This window comes from Vidua chalybeata, chromosome 3, assembly GCF_026979565.1.
Source record: "Vidua chalybeata isolate OUT-0048 chromosome 3, bVidCha1 merged haplotype, whole genome shotgun sequence".
In the NCBI taxonomy this organism is placed as follows: Eukaryota; Metazoa; Chordata; class Aves; order Passeriformes; family Viduidae; genus Vidua; species Vidua chalybeata.
Window position 1 is genome coordinate 72,955,746 of NC_071532.1, and position 14,189 is coordinate 72,969,934.

At 55.1% G+C, this 14,189-nt stretch overlaps 1 protein-coding gene across 1 annotated transcript; it reads right to left on the reverse strand.

Moving 5' to 3' along the window:
- Positions 1-3,095: 3,095 nt before the first annotated feature.
- Positions 3,096-11,253, reverse strand: PRDM13 (PR/SET domain 13). The gene is made up of 5 exons (XM_053936835.1): positions 11,223-11,253; positions 10,220-10,362; positions 8,426-8,557; positions 8,208-8,328; positions 3,096-4,561 (listed from the first exon to the last, which is right to left on the reverse strand). Exons 2-5 carry the CDS (start codon positions 10,358-10,360, stop codon positions 3,096-3,098), a joined length of 1,860 nt encoding a protein of 619 aa, XP_053792810.1. The 5' UTR covers positions 10,361-10,362; positions 11,223-11,253.
- Positions 11,254-14,189: the final 2,936 nt, after the last annotated feature.

Here is a 14,189-nt window from a genome sequence, read left to right on the forward strand (position 1 = left end):
CGCGGGGCGGGGCCCTGCGCCCGGACCGACCAATAGGAGAGTGGGCCGCCGCGGGGCTCAGCCAATCAGCGTCCGCCTTGGCAGCGCCGGCCGGCGCTGCGGGAGGGAGCGGCAGCGGCGCCTGGAACCCTCAGCGCGCCCCGAGGGAGCGGGAGAGCAGCGGGAGAGCAGCGGGAACCGGAGCCCTGCGCCCGCGGAGCCCTGAGCTCCGTCCCGAGGAGCGAGGGACCCTTCGGAACGCCTGGGCTGCGGCTGCTGACCCGCCAGAAATGCTGCTTTCCCTAGCCCTGGTTGCACCCCGAGCGTCCGACACCGCCCAGATCACTGAGGTTTCGGGAGAACGTTGTCGCCTCATCCCTGGCCTGACAGGGGCAATAAAACAAAATAAATCAAAATTGAATAAAATAAGCCGACATGTGGTAAATTTCAATAAAATGAAATTAAACGTGGGGGGAAATTAGCAATGACGCCAAGCAGGCATCGCTTGTCACACGGGGCTGTGGGAGCGCAGCACGGGTCGGAAGCCGCTGGGGGGGCGGGAGCTCCGGCGGGCCGCTGCGTCCCGGGCCGCTCACCGGGGCTCGCCCATGCTGGAGGCCGCGACTCCGCTAGGAACGTCCCAGGAATGGGGCCCTAAAAGTGAATGTGGCAGAATTTCTCCGCGTGTCTCCTCCTGTACTTTGGATTTCGATTTAGCCGCTGCATAGCAATTTAAAAAAAAAAAAAAAAAAAAAAAAAAAAAAAAAAAAAAAAACAGACAAACGATATGCTGTTGCTTTTTTTGTTTTTCCCTTGACTTTGGTTATTTGAGGTTGGTTACATTTAGTTCAGTTTTGGGGTTTTTTCTTAACTCTAAGACTGATTTTTATATATACAGACCATTAATTCTTACAAATTGACTCTCTGAAGTACTTCTTTTGTTTTTTGTGGGGGTGGTCCGAGTGTTACGATTTGATGGAACACTTCTATTAAAACTCACAAACTCTACAGATATGAAAATATTTCCCGTTTCACAGCTGAATTATTATACGATTTCCACGACTTCACAGCACACATGATGCATCCCTCCCCGGCAGCAGCTCCACGGTGGGTGCCTTCCTGGGAAAGCAACAGACAAATATATTGAAATAAAGAACTGGCAGGAGATATTCCAGGTCCTGCTGACGGTGCTATAAATGACAACAGGATTTTCGACTCCGCCAACAGAAGAAAAAGATCCTCCTCTTTGCAGGAGAGGGGTTTTCCATTTATTTTCATGTCAGAACGACAACTTGCGTCTTGGGATAAAATGAATCGAGTAAGTGGGTGCACAAGCCCAAATAAGGGGGGGGGGGGGGCGGGGGGAAGAAAAAGAAAAAAAGGGGGAAAAAAAGCCGACAAACAACACTACAGCATCAAACCTTTAAAGGAAATTCAAGATTGGCATTTGAATTCCTTCTTCCTATTTCTGTCAAGCACGGTATAGCCTTAAATGAGCAGACGAAGGATCAGATTTGTGTCTGAAATTCTCACAGATACTGAAAGTAAGTTGTTTGCATTTTACATCGCATCGCCTACACCCCGGACTGAAACAGGACTTGATCCTGAAAACTCACAGTCTTCTAAGTGCATGGAACAATCAAAGAGATTTATCGTCTGCTTCAGAATTGTGAGCTACGCCAGACCAAAAAGCGGGGCTCCCTCCTGACTCTGCCTGCCCGAGGCACACGGAAAGCCTCAGCTCGGACCTGAGCGGGCAGACCCGCACAGCTGGCGGGTCACAGCTGGCGGGTCACTGTCGGCAGTGTTGCATCCTTTTTCCTGGTGAGTTGGAGGAGCTGCCAGGGGAAACAGATAATGTTCTGACAGACTTTTGTTTTAAGTTGAACTCGTTTCAGGCAAAGAATAAAAATATTTTTCCCTCAAATAAAAGTAACAATGATTCTAAAGAAGAGTGTTTGCAAAAGCGGCACGTTTGACCGAGTGCAGATAAAAACAGACTAATAATGTCCAGCCGTTAACAGCTCCGCCTTCACCCTGTGCAAAACAAAATTTTAAAATTAAAAAAAAAAATCCTAAGCATAGAGAAGAAAGGATTGGATGGTTTTGCTAAGTGCGAGAATGAAAATCCTCAGGCGGCATATTCAGGGGCAAATTGTTTAGAGCTTGACCCAAAGACGCTGTATACAGACGGGTCTGAGCTTCCGATCATCAGAAGCGTTGTGAAAACCAAGAGATCCCGCTGACAGCACTTCAACGAACAACTAGGCTGACAATAGTTTGTCAGTAACTTTATTTCTTTTTTTAAAAAAATCGCATGACAAACTGGAACCAAGACCAAAATACTGTGTCCACTGTACATCGTTCATTAGAAAACAAACATACACCACATTTGTATTCTACCAAACAGAGAGTGTATTTCCTTTAAAATTATATAGTGCGTGCTTTTAGAGTCATGCTTTTCAATATTTATTTTACATTTGTTACTCAAATATTATCTGCTATAAATAATTGCAACTTGATCAAATGGTGCACCTGTTATGTGAACTTCTTCCATGCTGCAAGAGTGGCATTTTGTTGCCTGTTTTTTTTTTCTGTCTTTCCGAAAAGCTGTTGGTATTGCTTTATTAGGACCCGAGCAAGCACAGGTGAGGTGTCAATAAAGTGTACAGGTGCCAGAGGCGCTTGCAGACCCGGGTCTACTGCGGAGCCCCACGGCTCAGACCGCTGGAACGAGTGATGGGAGAGCGCATAGAAAAAAAAAATCGTTTCCAAAAGGCACAATTTTCTCGACACGAAGGTACAATAAAAATATATGGCCACTGAAATGCGGGCTCCTATCGGGATGCGGTGCCTGTCCAGCGGGATCCTGGGCCCGCCAGGGCTTCGCCCTCCCGTCCCTGTCCCGGCACCGCAGCTGCGGCGCCGGGGGGGGACGCCGTGGAGGGAACCCGGGGACGCCCGCGCACCCCTGCCCGCCCCGCCGGCGGCTCTGCCCGCCAGCCCGCGCTCCTCCGCGACACGGCCTCCCGTGGGACCGCCCCGGGAGCCCAGAGTAGTGGGAAGGGGGGCTGCAGAGCTCCCCTCACCCCGCCCCGCCCCGGCCGCCTCCCGCATCACTGCTCGCGGTGCCGGCTGCCGCTCTCCGGATCGCTATGGTCGTCGGTGAAGCAGACGTCCACATCGCTCTCGTTATCAGTCTTTTGCTCCTGCTCGGGCTGCGCATAGCCAGAGTCACTCTTGTCCTCAGCCGCCTTGCCGAGGCTCTGCCCCGGGTGCCGGGATTTGACGTGCCGCTCCAGATCGCGGCGCCGCACCAGCACCTTGCCGCAGTACTCGCAGCGGTACGGCGTGTTGCCCTCGGCGTGCAGGCGGATGTGTTTGTTGAGATTGCTGGGGTCCCCGAAGGGCCGCAGGCAGACCTTGCACTTAAGCGGCTTGTAGCCAGTGTGAGTCCGCATGTGGATCTTCAGCCCGTACTTGCGGGAGTACAGCTTCCCGCAGTACAGGCACAGGTGCCCGGTCTTGGGTTTCCCTCCGGCCGCCCCGGCCGCCCCCGCCGGCAGCGTTTCCAGCCTCCCTCGGCCTTTCTCGGCCGCCAGTTCGGAGAGCTGCTGCGTGTGCATGGCGATCTCCCGGTCTATGCTGGCCAGTGAGCCCAGCTCTGCGGCGTGCAGACCCGCCGCCGACCCCGCGAAGTACGACACCGACTCAGGGTACTTGAGGAGGCCGCCGAGGTGCAGCTTCAGCGGGTAGTAGGGCGCGGCCCCGTAGAGCAGCTCCCCGTTGTAGACGGTGAGCGGCATCACCGGCAGCCCGCACTCCCCCGCGTACGCCTTCAGCCCCTCGAAGGGCGGCAGCGCGAAGCGCTCCAGGGCCCCGCCGGGCAGCGGCGGGTAGCGGGCGGGCGGCAGCGCGGCCGCGGGCAGCCCCCGCTCCACCTGCCGGAAGGCCGAGGCCTCTTCCAGCGGCGACAGCAGCGGGAAGGCGCGCAGCCCGCCGCCGCAAGCCAGCCCCGCCGCCGCTGCCTGCGGGGCGGCCTCACCCGGCAGCGCTCCGCACTTAGGCGGCGCCTCGGTGGCGGCGCGTCCCGCCTTCAGTCCCCCCAGCAGTTTGGAGAAGCCGAGGGCGGCGGCGCCCCGCGCCTCTTCCCGCAGCGACCCGGCGGGGCGGAAGGCGGAGCGCGCCCCGGGGTACAGCGCCAGCCCGTTGCCGCCCGCCGGCCCCAGCAGCGGTCCCGGCCCACGGGCGGCCCCCACGCTCATGTCCAGGGCGCGCTCCTGCTCCTCCTTGCCCGCCGCCCGCTTGGGCAGCGCCGGCTTGGCGAGCGGCGGGGAGGCGACGACGGCCTCCCGCTTGACGGCCTCCCGAGGGCCGCAGCCGGGCGGCGGGTGGCCGCGCAGTGAGGCGGCCGGCAGCTCCTTGGGGGGCAGGCCGAAGGCGGTGGCAGCGGGCCGGCCGTGGTCGTGATGGAGGAAGGGCCGGCCGTGGCTCAGAGCGCAGTGGAAGTGGACGTGGGCCTTGAGGCTGTTGGGGTATTTGAAGGTCCTCCAGCAGTACCAGCAGATGTACCTCTCCTCCCCTGCGGAGGCAAGCGGAGGGACCCGTCAGCGTTGGCCGCGCATCCCCGCGCCTCCCCGCGCATCCCGCGCTCCCTCTGCCTCGTCCCGCCCCCGCCGTGCTGTGCCGCGGAGCGGTGCGGGCGCTGCGCGGTCCGGGCTGAGCTCCCGCGAGCGGGGCGCCGTAGGGCCGGGGGGAGCAGCTGCTGCCGCGAGTCGTCTGTCGGAGGGCCCATCTGTTGGCGTTTGCAGAGAAGGTAGCGTATGTCAGGGAGTCGGCTACACCGAACAAAGGCCAATCTAATGATCGTGAGCCCCTCATTACGCGGCGAGACAATATCCGATATGTATGGGCCATATGTAATCGTTCCCTTTCAGAGGACAATGCCCTTTGTACCCCGTCCCATTTCGACTTCTCTCAAGCGGAACAGACCTCGGTGGCCGCGCCTGTGGTGGCTGCCCGACACTACAGAGGCTCAGACTCCGCTCTCCCCCTCCTGGCCTTGCTTGCCAGGAGGGTACTCCCAAGGAGGAGCATGTCCCCATTCCCGAAGGTGAAATGCCACCTCTGTGGCCACCTGTCTGTCTAGCAATCTTTTCCTTCCTTCCTTCCTTCCTTCCTTCCTTCCTTCCTTCCTTCCTTCCTTCCTTCCCTTCCTTCCTTCCTTCCTTCCTTCCTTCCTTCCTTCCCTTCCTTCCTTCCTTCCTTCCTTCCTTCCTTCCTTCCTTCCTTCCTTCCTTCCTTCCTTCCTTCCTTCCTTCCTTCCTTCCTTCCTTCCTTCCTTCCTTCCTTCCTTCCTTCCTTCCTTCCTTCCTTCCTTCCTTCCTTCCTTCCTTCCTTCCTTCCTTCCTTCCTTCCTTCCTTCCTTCCTTCCTTCCTTCCTTCCTTCCTTCCTTCCTTCCTTCCTTCCTTCCTTCCTTCCTTCCTTCCTTCCTTCCTTCCTTCCTTCCTTCCTTCCTTCCTTCCTTCCTTCCTTCCTTCCTTCCTTCCTTCCTTCCTTCCTTCCTTCCCCACTTTCCCCTTTCCTTTGCTCTTCCCCTCTTCTTTCTCTCCTTTCTTCTATTTTTCTGTCTCTTTGTACCCATCTTTCTCTCTCTCGTTTTCCCAGTCACCATACTACACTGAATGCCCCTGAATTTCCCTTTCGGCTCTTACCCATCCTGACTGTCCCCAGCTGACCCTCACCCCTCAGTTTAATGCACTGAAACACCTAAGGTGAGGCCAAGCGCCGCACAGAAATGAGAGCCCGCTCCAGGCCAGGGAGCAGCTCCTCACGTTTCAGGGAATCCCGTGGGTGGAATTCCCAGGTGTGAGACCTTGCATCGTGCCCCTCGTCTGTCGGGGCACCCGGGGAGGGCTGGTCGCCGGGGTGGATGCGATGGCTGTGACCAGCCTTCCGAGACGCTTTTGACAGGGATCAGTCGATGTCCGCTGCGGGTGTGGAAAACGGAATCTTCGCTCTCTGCGGGAAACTCGTGTGCGAACTCGCGTGGAAGCATCGCACGCTGTTGCGTGTATCTCGCCGCGTGTGTCTTCGCCGCCGTGTGCAGCCTCTCCTCGCTAGCCGTGGAGAGGCGGTCCCGGGATCTGCGGCATTGTGAAGGCGTTGGACGCTGTTTTTCGCCCCGTCGAGGAGGGAGAGAGACGCGACTGTGTCTGCCCGGGCCCCAAAGAGGCCGCGGCAGCGGCCACGGTGGCAATCCCACTGCCGTGTATGGGAAAAAGGGTAAAGGAGCGGTACGGATGAAAAGGAATACGGCCACGGACCGCCACGGACTCCCTTCCGCTATCTTCGTTTGCCTAGGCAGGTCTCTTCAGTGGCGCGGGTCGGTCCTGGTATCCTCGGCAAAAGATGGTCGGGACCGGCTCCCGACCGCCACCGAACCCGGCTCGGCGCTTCCCCGACTCAGCTCCAGTTCAACAAGAACGGCTCCAGAGAAAAGAAAAAAAAAAGAAAAAGAAAAAAAAAAAAGGTGTGGGGGGGGGGAAACCACCGCACACTCCCACCGAAAACCACCTCTTTCTCACCACGGTGACCCAAATTAAAGAGGTCAAACACAGAAGAATTCCAATTTTTTGATTTAGTTCGGTTTTTCGTTTTGTGGTTTTTTTTAAAAAAAACTCTTCAAATTTCTTCCGCTGTCTTTTTTTGGTTGGTGGTGGTTTGAGACTTTAGTTTGATTTTCCGGCTTTTTTTCCAGCATATTTTTTCAGCATTAAAAGAAGAGCACTTCAGCATGCTGATATACTTTTTCTGAGTCTGTATTAATCAGTCTGGAAACTGTGGGACCGAAGACACAGCAGGTCCGTAGGGTCACTTTGCAAATCAGCCTTGCTTCGACGGGGCGAGGAAGATGCTGCAGGCTGGGAGCCTCTTGCAGACCTGAGCTCTCTTTCATTTTTCCCCCGAGTAGAGTAGCACTGGTACCCATCCGCAGCAAGGGCTGCTGGAGAGGAGTGGGGCGCAACACAGCCGCGTGTCCTCCTTGCTACCGAAACTTCGCCAGGCTTTTCGAGGGGGTGACCGCATCACTCTCGGCAGATGCATAGCTTCACTGCCTTTCGACGTGGTAGGGACAGAGATGTGACCAAGTGTTTCTTTTCCGGGTGTAGTTTTCGCACAAGGAGGGTTTTGGGCTCTTGCACATGGCACGATGTGATATAATAGCCAGAGCCTAGCTTTCCCGCAGTCATCCCTTCGGGCCGGACCCTGGTCACCTTGCAGAGCGGCCAGCCGTGACGGGGGGGAGGGGGCAGCTCCTGCCCGGATCGTGCACTCGCTCCCTTCCCGGGGACACTGCCAAGCTGAAAGATCTTCTGCGTCAAGCAGGAGCGGCTGGGGTTCCCTCATCTCCCGCGGAGCGGGCTCAGCCCGAGGAGAGTGCCCACAGGCAGCATCCGCCACCGACGCCCCAGGGAGCGTCCGGACCCAGGACCAGTGGAAGGGGGTGGCCGCCGACAGAGAAGCCTGAGAGAAGCTGAAGTGTTTCATCTTTTTTTCCTTCGCCTTTTTTTTTTTTTTTTTAATGCGCTGCCATAGTATCATTTTGTTAACATCGGTGTAATTCCAGCTAAGAATAGGTTTGCGGATTGAAACAAGCCGTCCCAGACGGGTGTCTTCCCCTTCCCAACATCTTTGCATATCCTGATCTCAGTGTGATTTGACGCCGACTTAATCTTTTACCTAATGTATTCTAATTTACAGGGACTGCCCAGTACTGCCCAGTTTTGACTTGACTATGTGAATCTACCCGCAAGAGAACCTGACAAGAATCTCTGAAACTCTGAGCATGGAAGGTAAACCCAATGTTTTTAGAAACAGCATCGGGTGAGCTGAGCTGAGCCGCATACCAACTATAGCGATGTCTCACAGAAACCCCATTTGCCTATCAAAGAATCATTAAATCGGGCCGATGACGGAACAACTCGACGCACGGGGGCCTTTCCATACGCTACCGAGTTAATAGATCACCCTTTAAATGTAAGCAGATGGAGTCTTAGTTTAAAGGGTGGTGGGTTAAATTTACGGCAGCTGTACTGGCATTTATTTTTCTGAGGGCCCATGTTTGCCTACCGCAGTTTGAGTTCCCGTCAAAGGTGTCAGCTAAAAAGGGTTTGTTTTGTTTCATTTAATTTGGTTGCTCTGAAATGAGTGCCCGCATCTCTACCTTTCTCGTCGTGCGTCGGCGTGGCCGTGACGGGGATGTCAAACCACTGCGCCAGAGGATTGGAGTACCAGACGGTAAGCTCCTCTCCCGGCTGGACATCTCGCAGCGCTCGGTAGAAAATCTGGAGAGGGAAGAAAGGAAACTTCTTCAGGAGACTTGGGAGGGGAGGCAGGTGGCGAAGAGAGGTGCCATGCCAGCCCGGAGCCGCGAGTGGGTACCTGTCCTCCTGGCAGATCCGCCACAGCCTCCAGTGTCTGCTCTTGGGAGTTTCGGGCAGCTCGGATTAACCCTATCCACTCCAGAGCTGAGCTCCCGGCTTCATCCACTAATTCCCCTCTGACCATCCGCACCTGGAAAACAGGCGGCACTCCTGTCATTTTCACGTGAAACGAAACACAAAGAGAGCAAAAAGGTTACCCGTCTCCCTGCCTGCCCGCTCTGCCTGGCCCGTCGAACCGCTTCCCCACACTAGGCAGCGGGCTGAGCATCGCAGCTAAAAGCAGCGGCGAGAGCGTCTCCTTTTGCCTCCTGTTTAACGCTTCCATCCTCACCTACCTTTGGGTAGGACATTCCCCAGGCTCGCAGGTGCCTTGGGAGAGGTGCAGCTGCCCTAGCGGGAGTTGCAATTCTGCAGGGTAAGGATGGAAGACCCTCTGCCCGGCGAGGGGAAACAGGATTTTTCCCTTGGGTAGCATTGATCCAAATGCACCTTGTCCAGTCGCAGCTGTTACATTTCGCTTAAAGCGATATTAAATGCCCAGGTACGATTTAAATTATTTTTTGTCTCTGAGTCCGTGCAAAACCAGTGTGACATGCAGGACTTGTCGGGAGATGGGGAGAGGAAAGGGGGAGAAGATTCTGCTTAGCTACAAAGTCCCTGTAGCCCCATACTTCATAATCTGCTTGCCCATACAAAGAGAAAATGAAGTGCCCATTCCCTGAATGACCGTGCAATAAAAGTCATCGGAACAAAGCAGTCTAAAGCGAGAAACCAAGGGAGCCAGATGAGAAATAAATTTGAGTGGGCTGGCAGAGCGTTTAAAAACAATTAAAGTGCATTAAAAATCAGAGCGGAACGCGTGAGCCGCGGCTGCCCGAGGGGCGAAAGGAGGGGTCTCATCCGCAGCCCCCTGAGGAGCCTGATGGACGGGGCGAGAGCCCTTCACCGCCTTCTCCTCGCTCCTTCGCTCGGACACGGGCTGACCCGTGTGGCCGTCGTCCTTCCCGCTCCGGCTGTGCGGGTTGTTTGCAGCTCCAGGGGAGGAGGTCCCCCCGAGGCTTTGGGGGAAGGTTGAGCTGCCCTGGGCTGCCCCGGCACCTACGACCTGCACCCCGGCGCCGTCTCCGGGGTAGCCCCGGTCCTCTCGCCCCGCACTCCCTTCAGGCCGAAGCCAAAGGATTCGCGGCCGGGAAGAGGGATTGAGGGGCAGAAACCCAAGCCAAACGCAGAAATAAATGGGTGCATCTGCCTCTGCCCTGCTCCTTCCCGAGACAAAACCCGGGGGACTCTCACAGCCTCATGCCCTCGCCTCGCCGGAGCTCCAGGAGCGAGGAGCCGGCCGTGGCACCTCCCGGCTCTGCCAGGGAAAGGGGCAATGCCTCAGTGAGCGGAGCCCCGGGGGGCGGGGGCTGGGTGGCGGGACCAGGGCCCTCCGACATCGGGCACGGGGCTCAGGCGACGCTTCCAGCACGTCTCTGTCCAAGGCCGGGGAGCGTCCACTCCTCCGGGAGAACTCCCACATCCTCTGGCCTCGTCCCGGAGGCCGGCCGGGCTAGGGGCCCCGGCGCTGGGGAGGAGGGAAAGAGGGCACGGGCGGGCAGGCTTTCCTGGCAAAACCACGGGGAGACATCTCAGGACGTTCTGGAAATGCTTCCCTCTGCTTTCCTGGCTCTCTCTAAGAAGGGAGGATCGAAGAGAGACGGGGGAAGCAGCCTCTTCTCCCAAAGCCGGCTTCCCCCGAGTCAACGAATAATCAAAGTCCAGCGGTGCAGGAGTGACCGTAAGAAAATACCTTTTTTTTGGGTCCTGGCTCCTTGCGGTCTGACAGGTACTTGCCCAGTTTGAAGGTGCCCGGCACAGGACCCAGGCGCAGCCCAGCCGGGATGCAGCTCTCCGCGCTGACGCTGATGGCCGGAGCCCTGCTGGTTTGCATCGCTGCCGCTGGGTGTGAGCGCTCGGGAACCCCAACTACTTAAGGGGGCCGGAGTGACAGCGGCAGGCGGCGGGAGGATGAGCACAGGCGTATCTCCGCCCGCAGAGTGACGCGGCGCTGTGTGGACGCCGGCTTTTCAACGGGAGCAGGAGGGGTACCCCTTGGCAGGGGGATGCTCTGGGGCGCAGAGTTTGGTGAGAGAGTTTGGCTCCTCGAGCAGCTGCGGAGTCCCATCCAAGAGGGTCACATGGAGCCTTTCCCTAACCCTCCTGCATAATCAGGCGGAGTGAATGGCTGGCAGACAATGGGCCAGGCGACCTTCCCATTCCTAAAAATCCAATTTGTCAAGGGCAAAGAAAAGGCGCTGGTGAATCAAAGGTCTGGAGGGACCATTAATCCTCAGCATGGGGTATTGTCCCCGAGACAGTTACGATATTTTAAGTGACAAATCCACTGTATAATTTCTCCATAAATTTTACTTCCTTTTATTGTTCCTCGACAAACCAGTTTTGGAAAATAAGTGACTATTTTAAGTCTACTTGGCTGAGCCTTTTGAGGTTTAATATACTTCAAAGATTTTTAATTCTCTTCCCTTGGCTTTATTGTAAAGGAGATTAAACAAAGAGATGGGGAATGTTTTGAGGACTTGTTAACTTCTATTGATTCCCGGCGTGTGCCATACAGAAATTGGGCAGGTACTTGATGGGAAAACACCAGAAAATACCTACACTTTTTTTCTTAAGAACGACCATATTACCATTTCAGTGGTTTGGTTTCAGGCCAGTAATCTGTTTCAGAAGAGCTTTGATCCTTAAGGAGGATGAATAGCACAAAATATGAGCCGCCGTAGCCCCTGTAAAACACAAAACCGCTGCACCTGCGAGTGCTGGGGAAGCTGGGTCTGTAGTTCGTACGATTAAGAAATAGAGACAGGAGGAAATAGAGACATACAGCCACCAGGAAATAGGCAGGCACGGCCAGCAGAGAACACAGATATCTAGCAAACAGTGTGCAGCTGGATTCCTCCCTTTATACATCCACAACTTCCTCGCCCACATATAAAATCTCTTGCACCGAAACCGCTTTAGGAGGTGGAACCTGCAAAAAGCAACTAAATAAAGCCAGAACGAAGATATTTGAACAGAGTGTGCGCCTGTGACCCTCCTCTTTGCATAAATATTTTAATTAAGATACAACGAGGTGCTAGGATTAAGACATCTTATAATTCAGGCTGGATAAATGTCTCATGAATTTTCCAGGAGCTGAAAAGGAAAGGTGTGCGACTTTTTTCCTTAAGTGCATGCAACAGTTCAGATGTCCCTGTCAGACCAAGAAGGATACTAACAAATTCAATTTTCAACTTTCGCTTTTATATTCCTATCTAATTCCTGCTGGCAGGTTTTCTCTGTTCCATGCCTCATAACACTCCAAAAGAAGATTTCTAAACTTTTGTCCTTTGGAGAAGTTGCAAAGTTGTACATGAGATTTTATCCACTGCTTTCAGAAATAATCGTAGATATGGAGCTTGCTTTTTTTTTTTTGCTTTTTTTTTTTTTTTTTTTTTTTTTTTCCCTGTGGCGTTTTTGTAATAGTCAGCCCTAATAAATTTCAAAAGGAAAGCCAAAAAAGCTACGCTTAGAGGTACATCTGCCAACAGATGCCAGGTAACCGAGCGGGCTCTTCTCAAGTAACCCGCTTTCTGCAAGATAAACCTTGGCACGTCGCTTTCGACGTGACTGTGTGTGGGAGCTTTACTCTGGATTTATGTGCCGCCGTCACGAGTGGCACCGTGAGAGCAAAGGCCACAGGGATGCGCACGGGGAACGAGAGCGATTTTGAACCGGCACCTCTCACCAGCTGGCGGTCGCAAAATTCTTCTTTCCCCTCTCCCTGCCCTTCACCGCGCCGGAAAGCACTGAAAGCTCTGCCTGCCAAGTCACCGCTGCTGCTGCGATGATATTTGCCCACGCTGGCCGCCGTTCGCTGTGGGCCCGCCGCGGCAATGAGCTGCCAACCCAGCCGGTGCCGGCCGGCCGCCTTCCCGGGGCACCGGCGGCCGCTGCCAGGGCCGGGGCGAACCCTGAAGTGTCAGCGCCTCTGCAGAGCGGCAGGAACGCAGGGCTGGTCCGTGCGGCTTGTTCCGCCCTTGGCGCTGCCCGCGGGCGCGGGGAGGGAAGCGCGGAGCTCCCCCGGACGGGCGGCACCGGGAAGGGACGGACGCTGCCACCGCCCGCTTCGGGGACTGCTGGCCAGCACTGAGCCCGCGTAGGCTCTGAATGTATTTTTAGTAATGGTCCGTATTGGTGAGCGTGCGAGATAAATGTCGCGCCTGCCCCACCCCGTGCCTTCCGCCTGCAGCATCAGCGACCATCGATCGCGTCTCTCCGGGGTGCAACGCCAGGGACTGTCCCGGGAGCAGGGATGGGTTCGTTTTCACTTCGGCAGAGCTGGCAAGAGGAGGAGGGAGAGGATGTGGGGAACTGAAGATGACCCCTTTGATCAGCGGCATGAATGGGGGAAAAGGATAAACAAGAAGCTGAGAGCAATAAATTTAAGCCATGAACATGTCCCTGTAACCTCTGGCCTGGCCACTCGAGGATGAGACCGGCTTGAAATCCCGCAAGCCGCAGAGGTAGAGAGAGGGCCTTTAAGGCGTCCAAGGTACCCTACTGCTCCGCCTCGGGAGCCGATCCCTCCCAGGCCTTAATGAGTCAAAAAGCGTGAACGACACGCGAACAATTTTATCAATAGGACCATGTAAAGGCCGACTGTGAGGAAAGTTATTTATTAATATAGCCGATTGTGGCTGGTTCCCATCCACTCAGAAAAGAAAAGCCCATGCTCTGGAAGCATTCACACCAGTTCTCCAATTTTTATTCTGTCCTGTGGCTCAAAGTTGAAGTTCCCCAAGTGAAATAAATTGTCCACAAAAGAGGAAAGGAACCACATTTTCTTTTATTTTTCCTTCCCTAAAAAGGAAGGGTGAAACCGATCTAATGTGCCCACTGGAGCAAGATGCAGCATGAAAGGCTGGGTGTTAAAAGTAAAAGCAGCCTTTGGAGCAAATGGGATGGAAAATTAAATGAAATTAAATAGCTTGAACGACCGTATTGTCCCTTATTAAAAAGACACATTAATTACATGGTTTCAGCTTTATTCAAAGACAATGTTTAGACTCAATCAAAACATTCCACTATCGCTCTTTATATACTTAAACTCGGCTACTAGAGGCACCATTAAAGAGAGATCACTTTTGCCCAGAGATGCGATGAAAGTTATTTTCCTTGGCGGCCCTTATTTATGCCCACCGCTGAACTGCCGGTGCCCCTGAGTAACACTTTGGCACACTGTTCTCCCTGATTTAACAGGTTGCCCCATAATGAGGCATGAATGTTAAGGAACAACAGTCATCCAAAGAGGCACAGTTGCAGAGAGCAATGTCCCACCAGGGAGCTCCATTCAAACCATCAAACCGCTCCGGCACAGAGAAGGTTCAACACCACATTCAGACCAGCATGAATGCCTGTATACAGGGCCCGGCTCATTATGCCGCAGAGCATCGCAGCAGAGGCTGGAACAAAATGCTGCAAGTTCATTCAGCAGGCCATACTCCGGCGGGGCGGCCCAGCCGGCGGCTCCCGGGGTGACCTTTTTCCCAAATGGCTTTGCCCCGACAGGGCTGCCCTTCCCCGGGCTGCGGGACGGGACGGTCCGAGACTCCCGTCCCTGCCTGAGCAGGCCGTGAGGCTCAGCGGCAGGTGGATAGGGATGCAAGGCACCGGGCGGAGGGCAGGGGGGAGGCTTGCGGAGACCCCGAAACACGGAAATC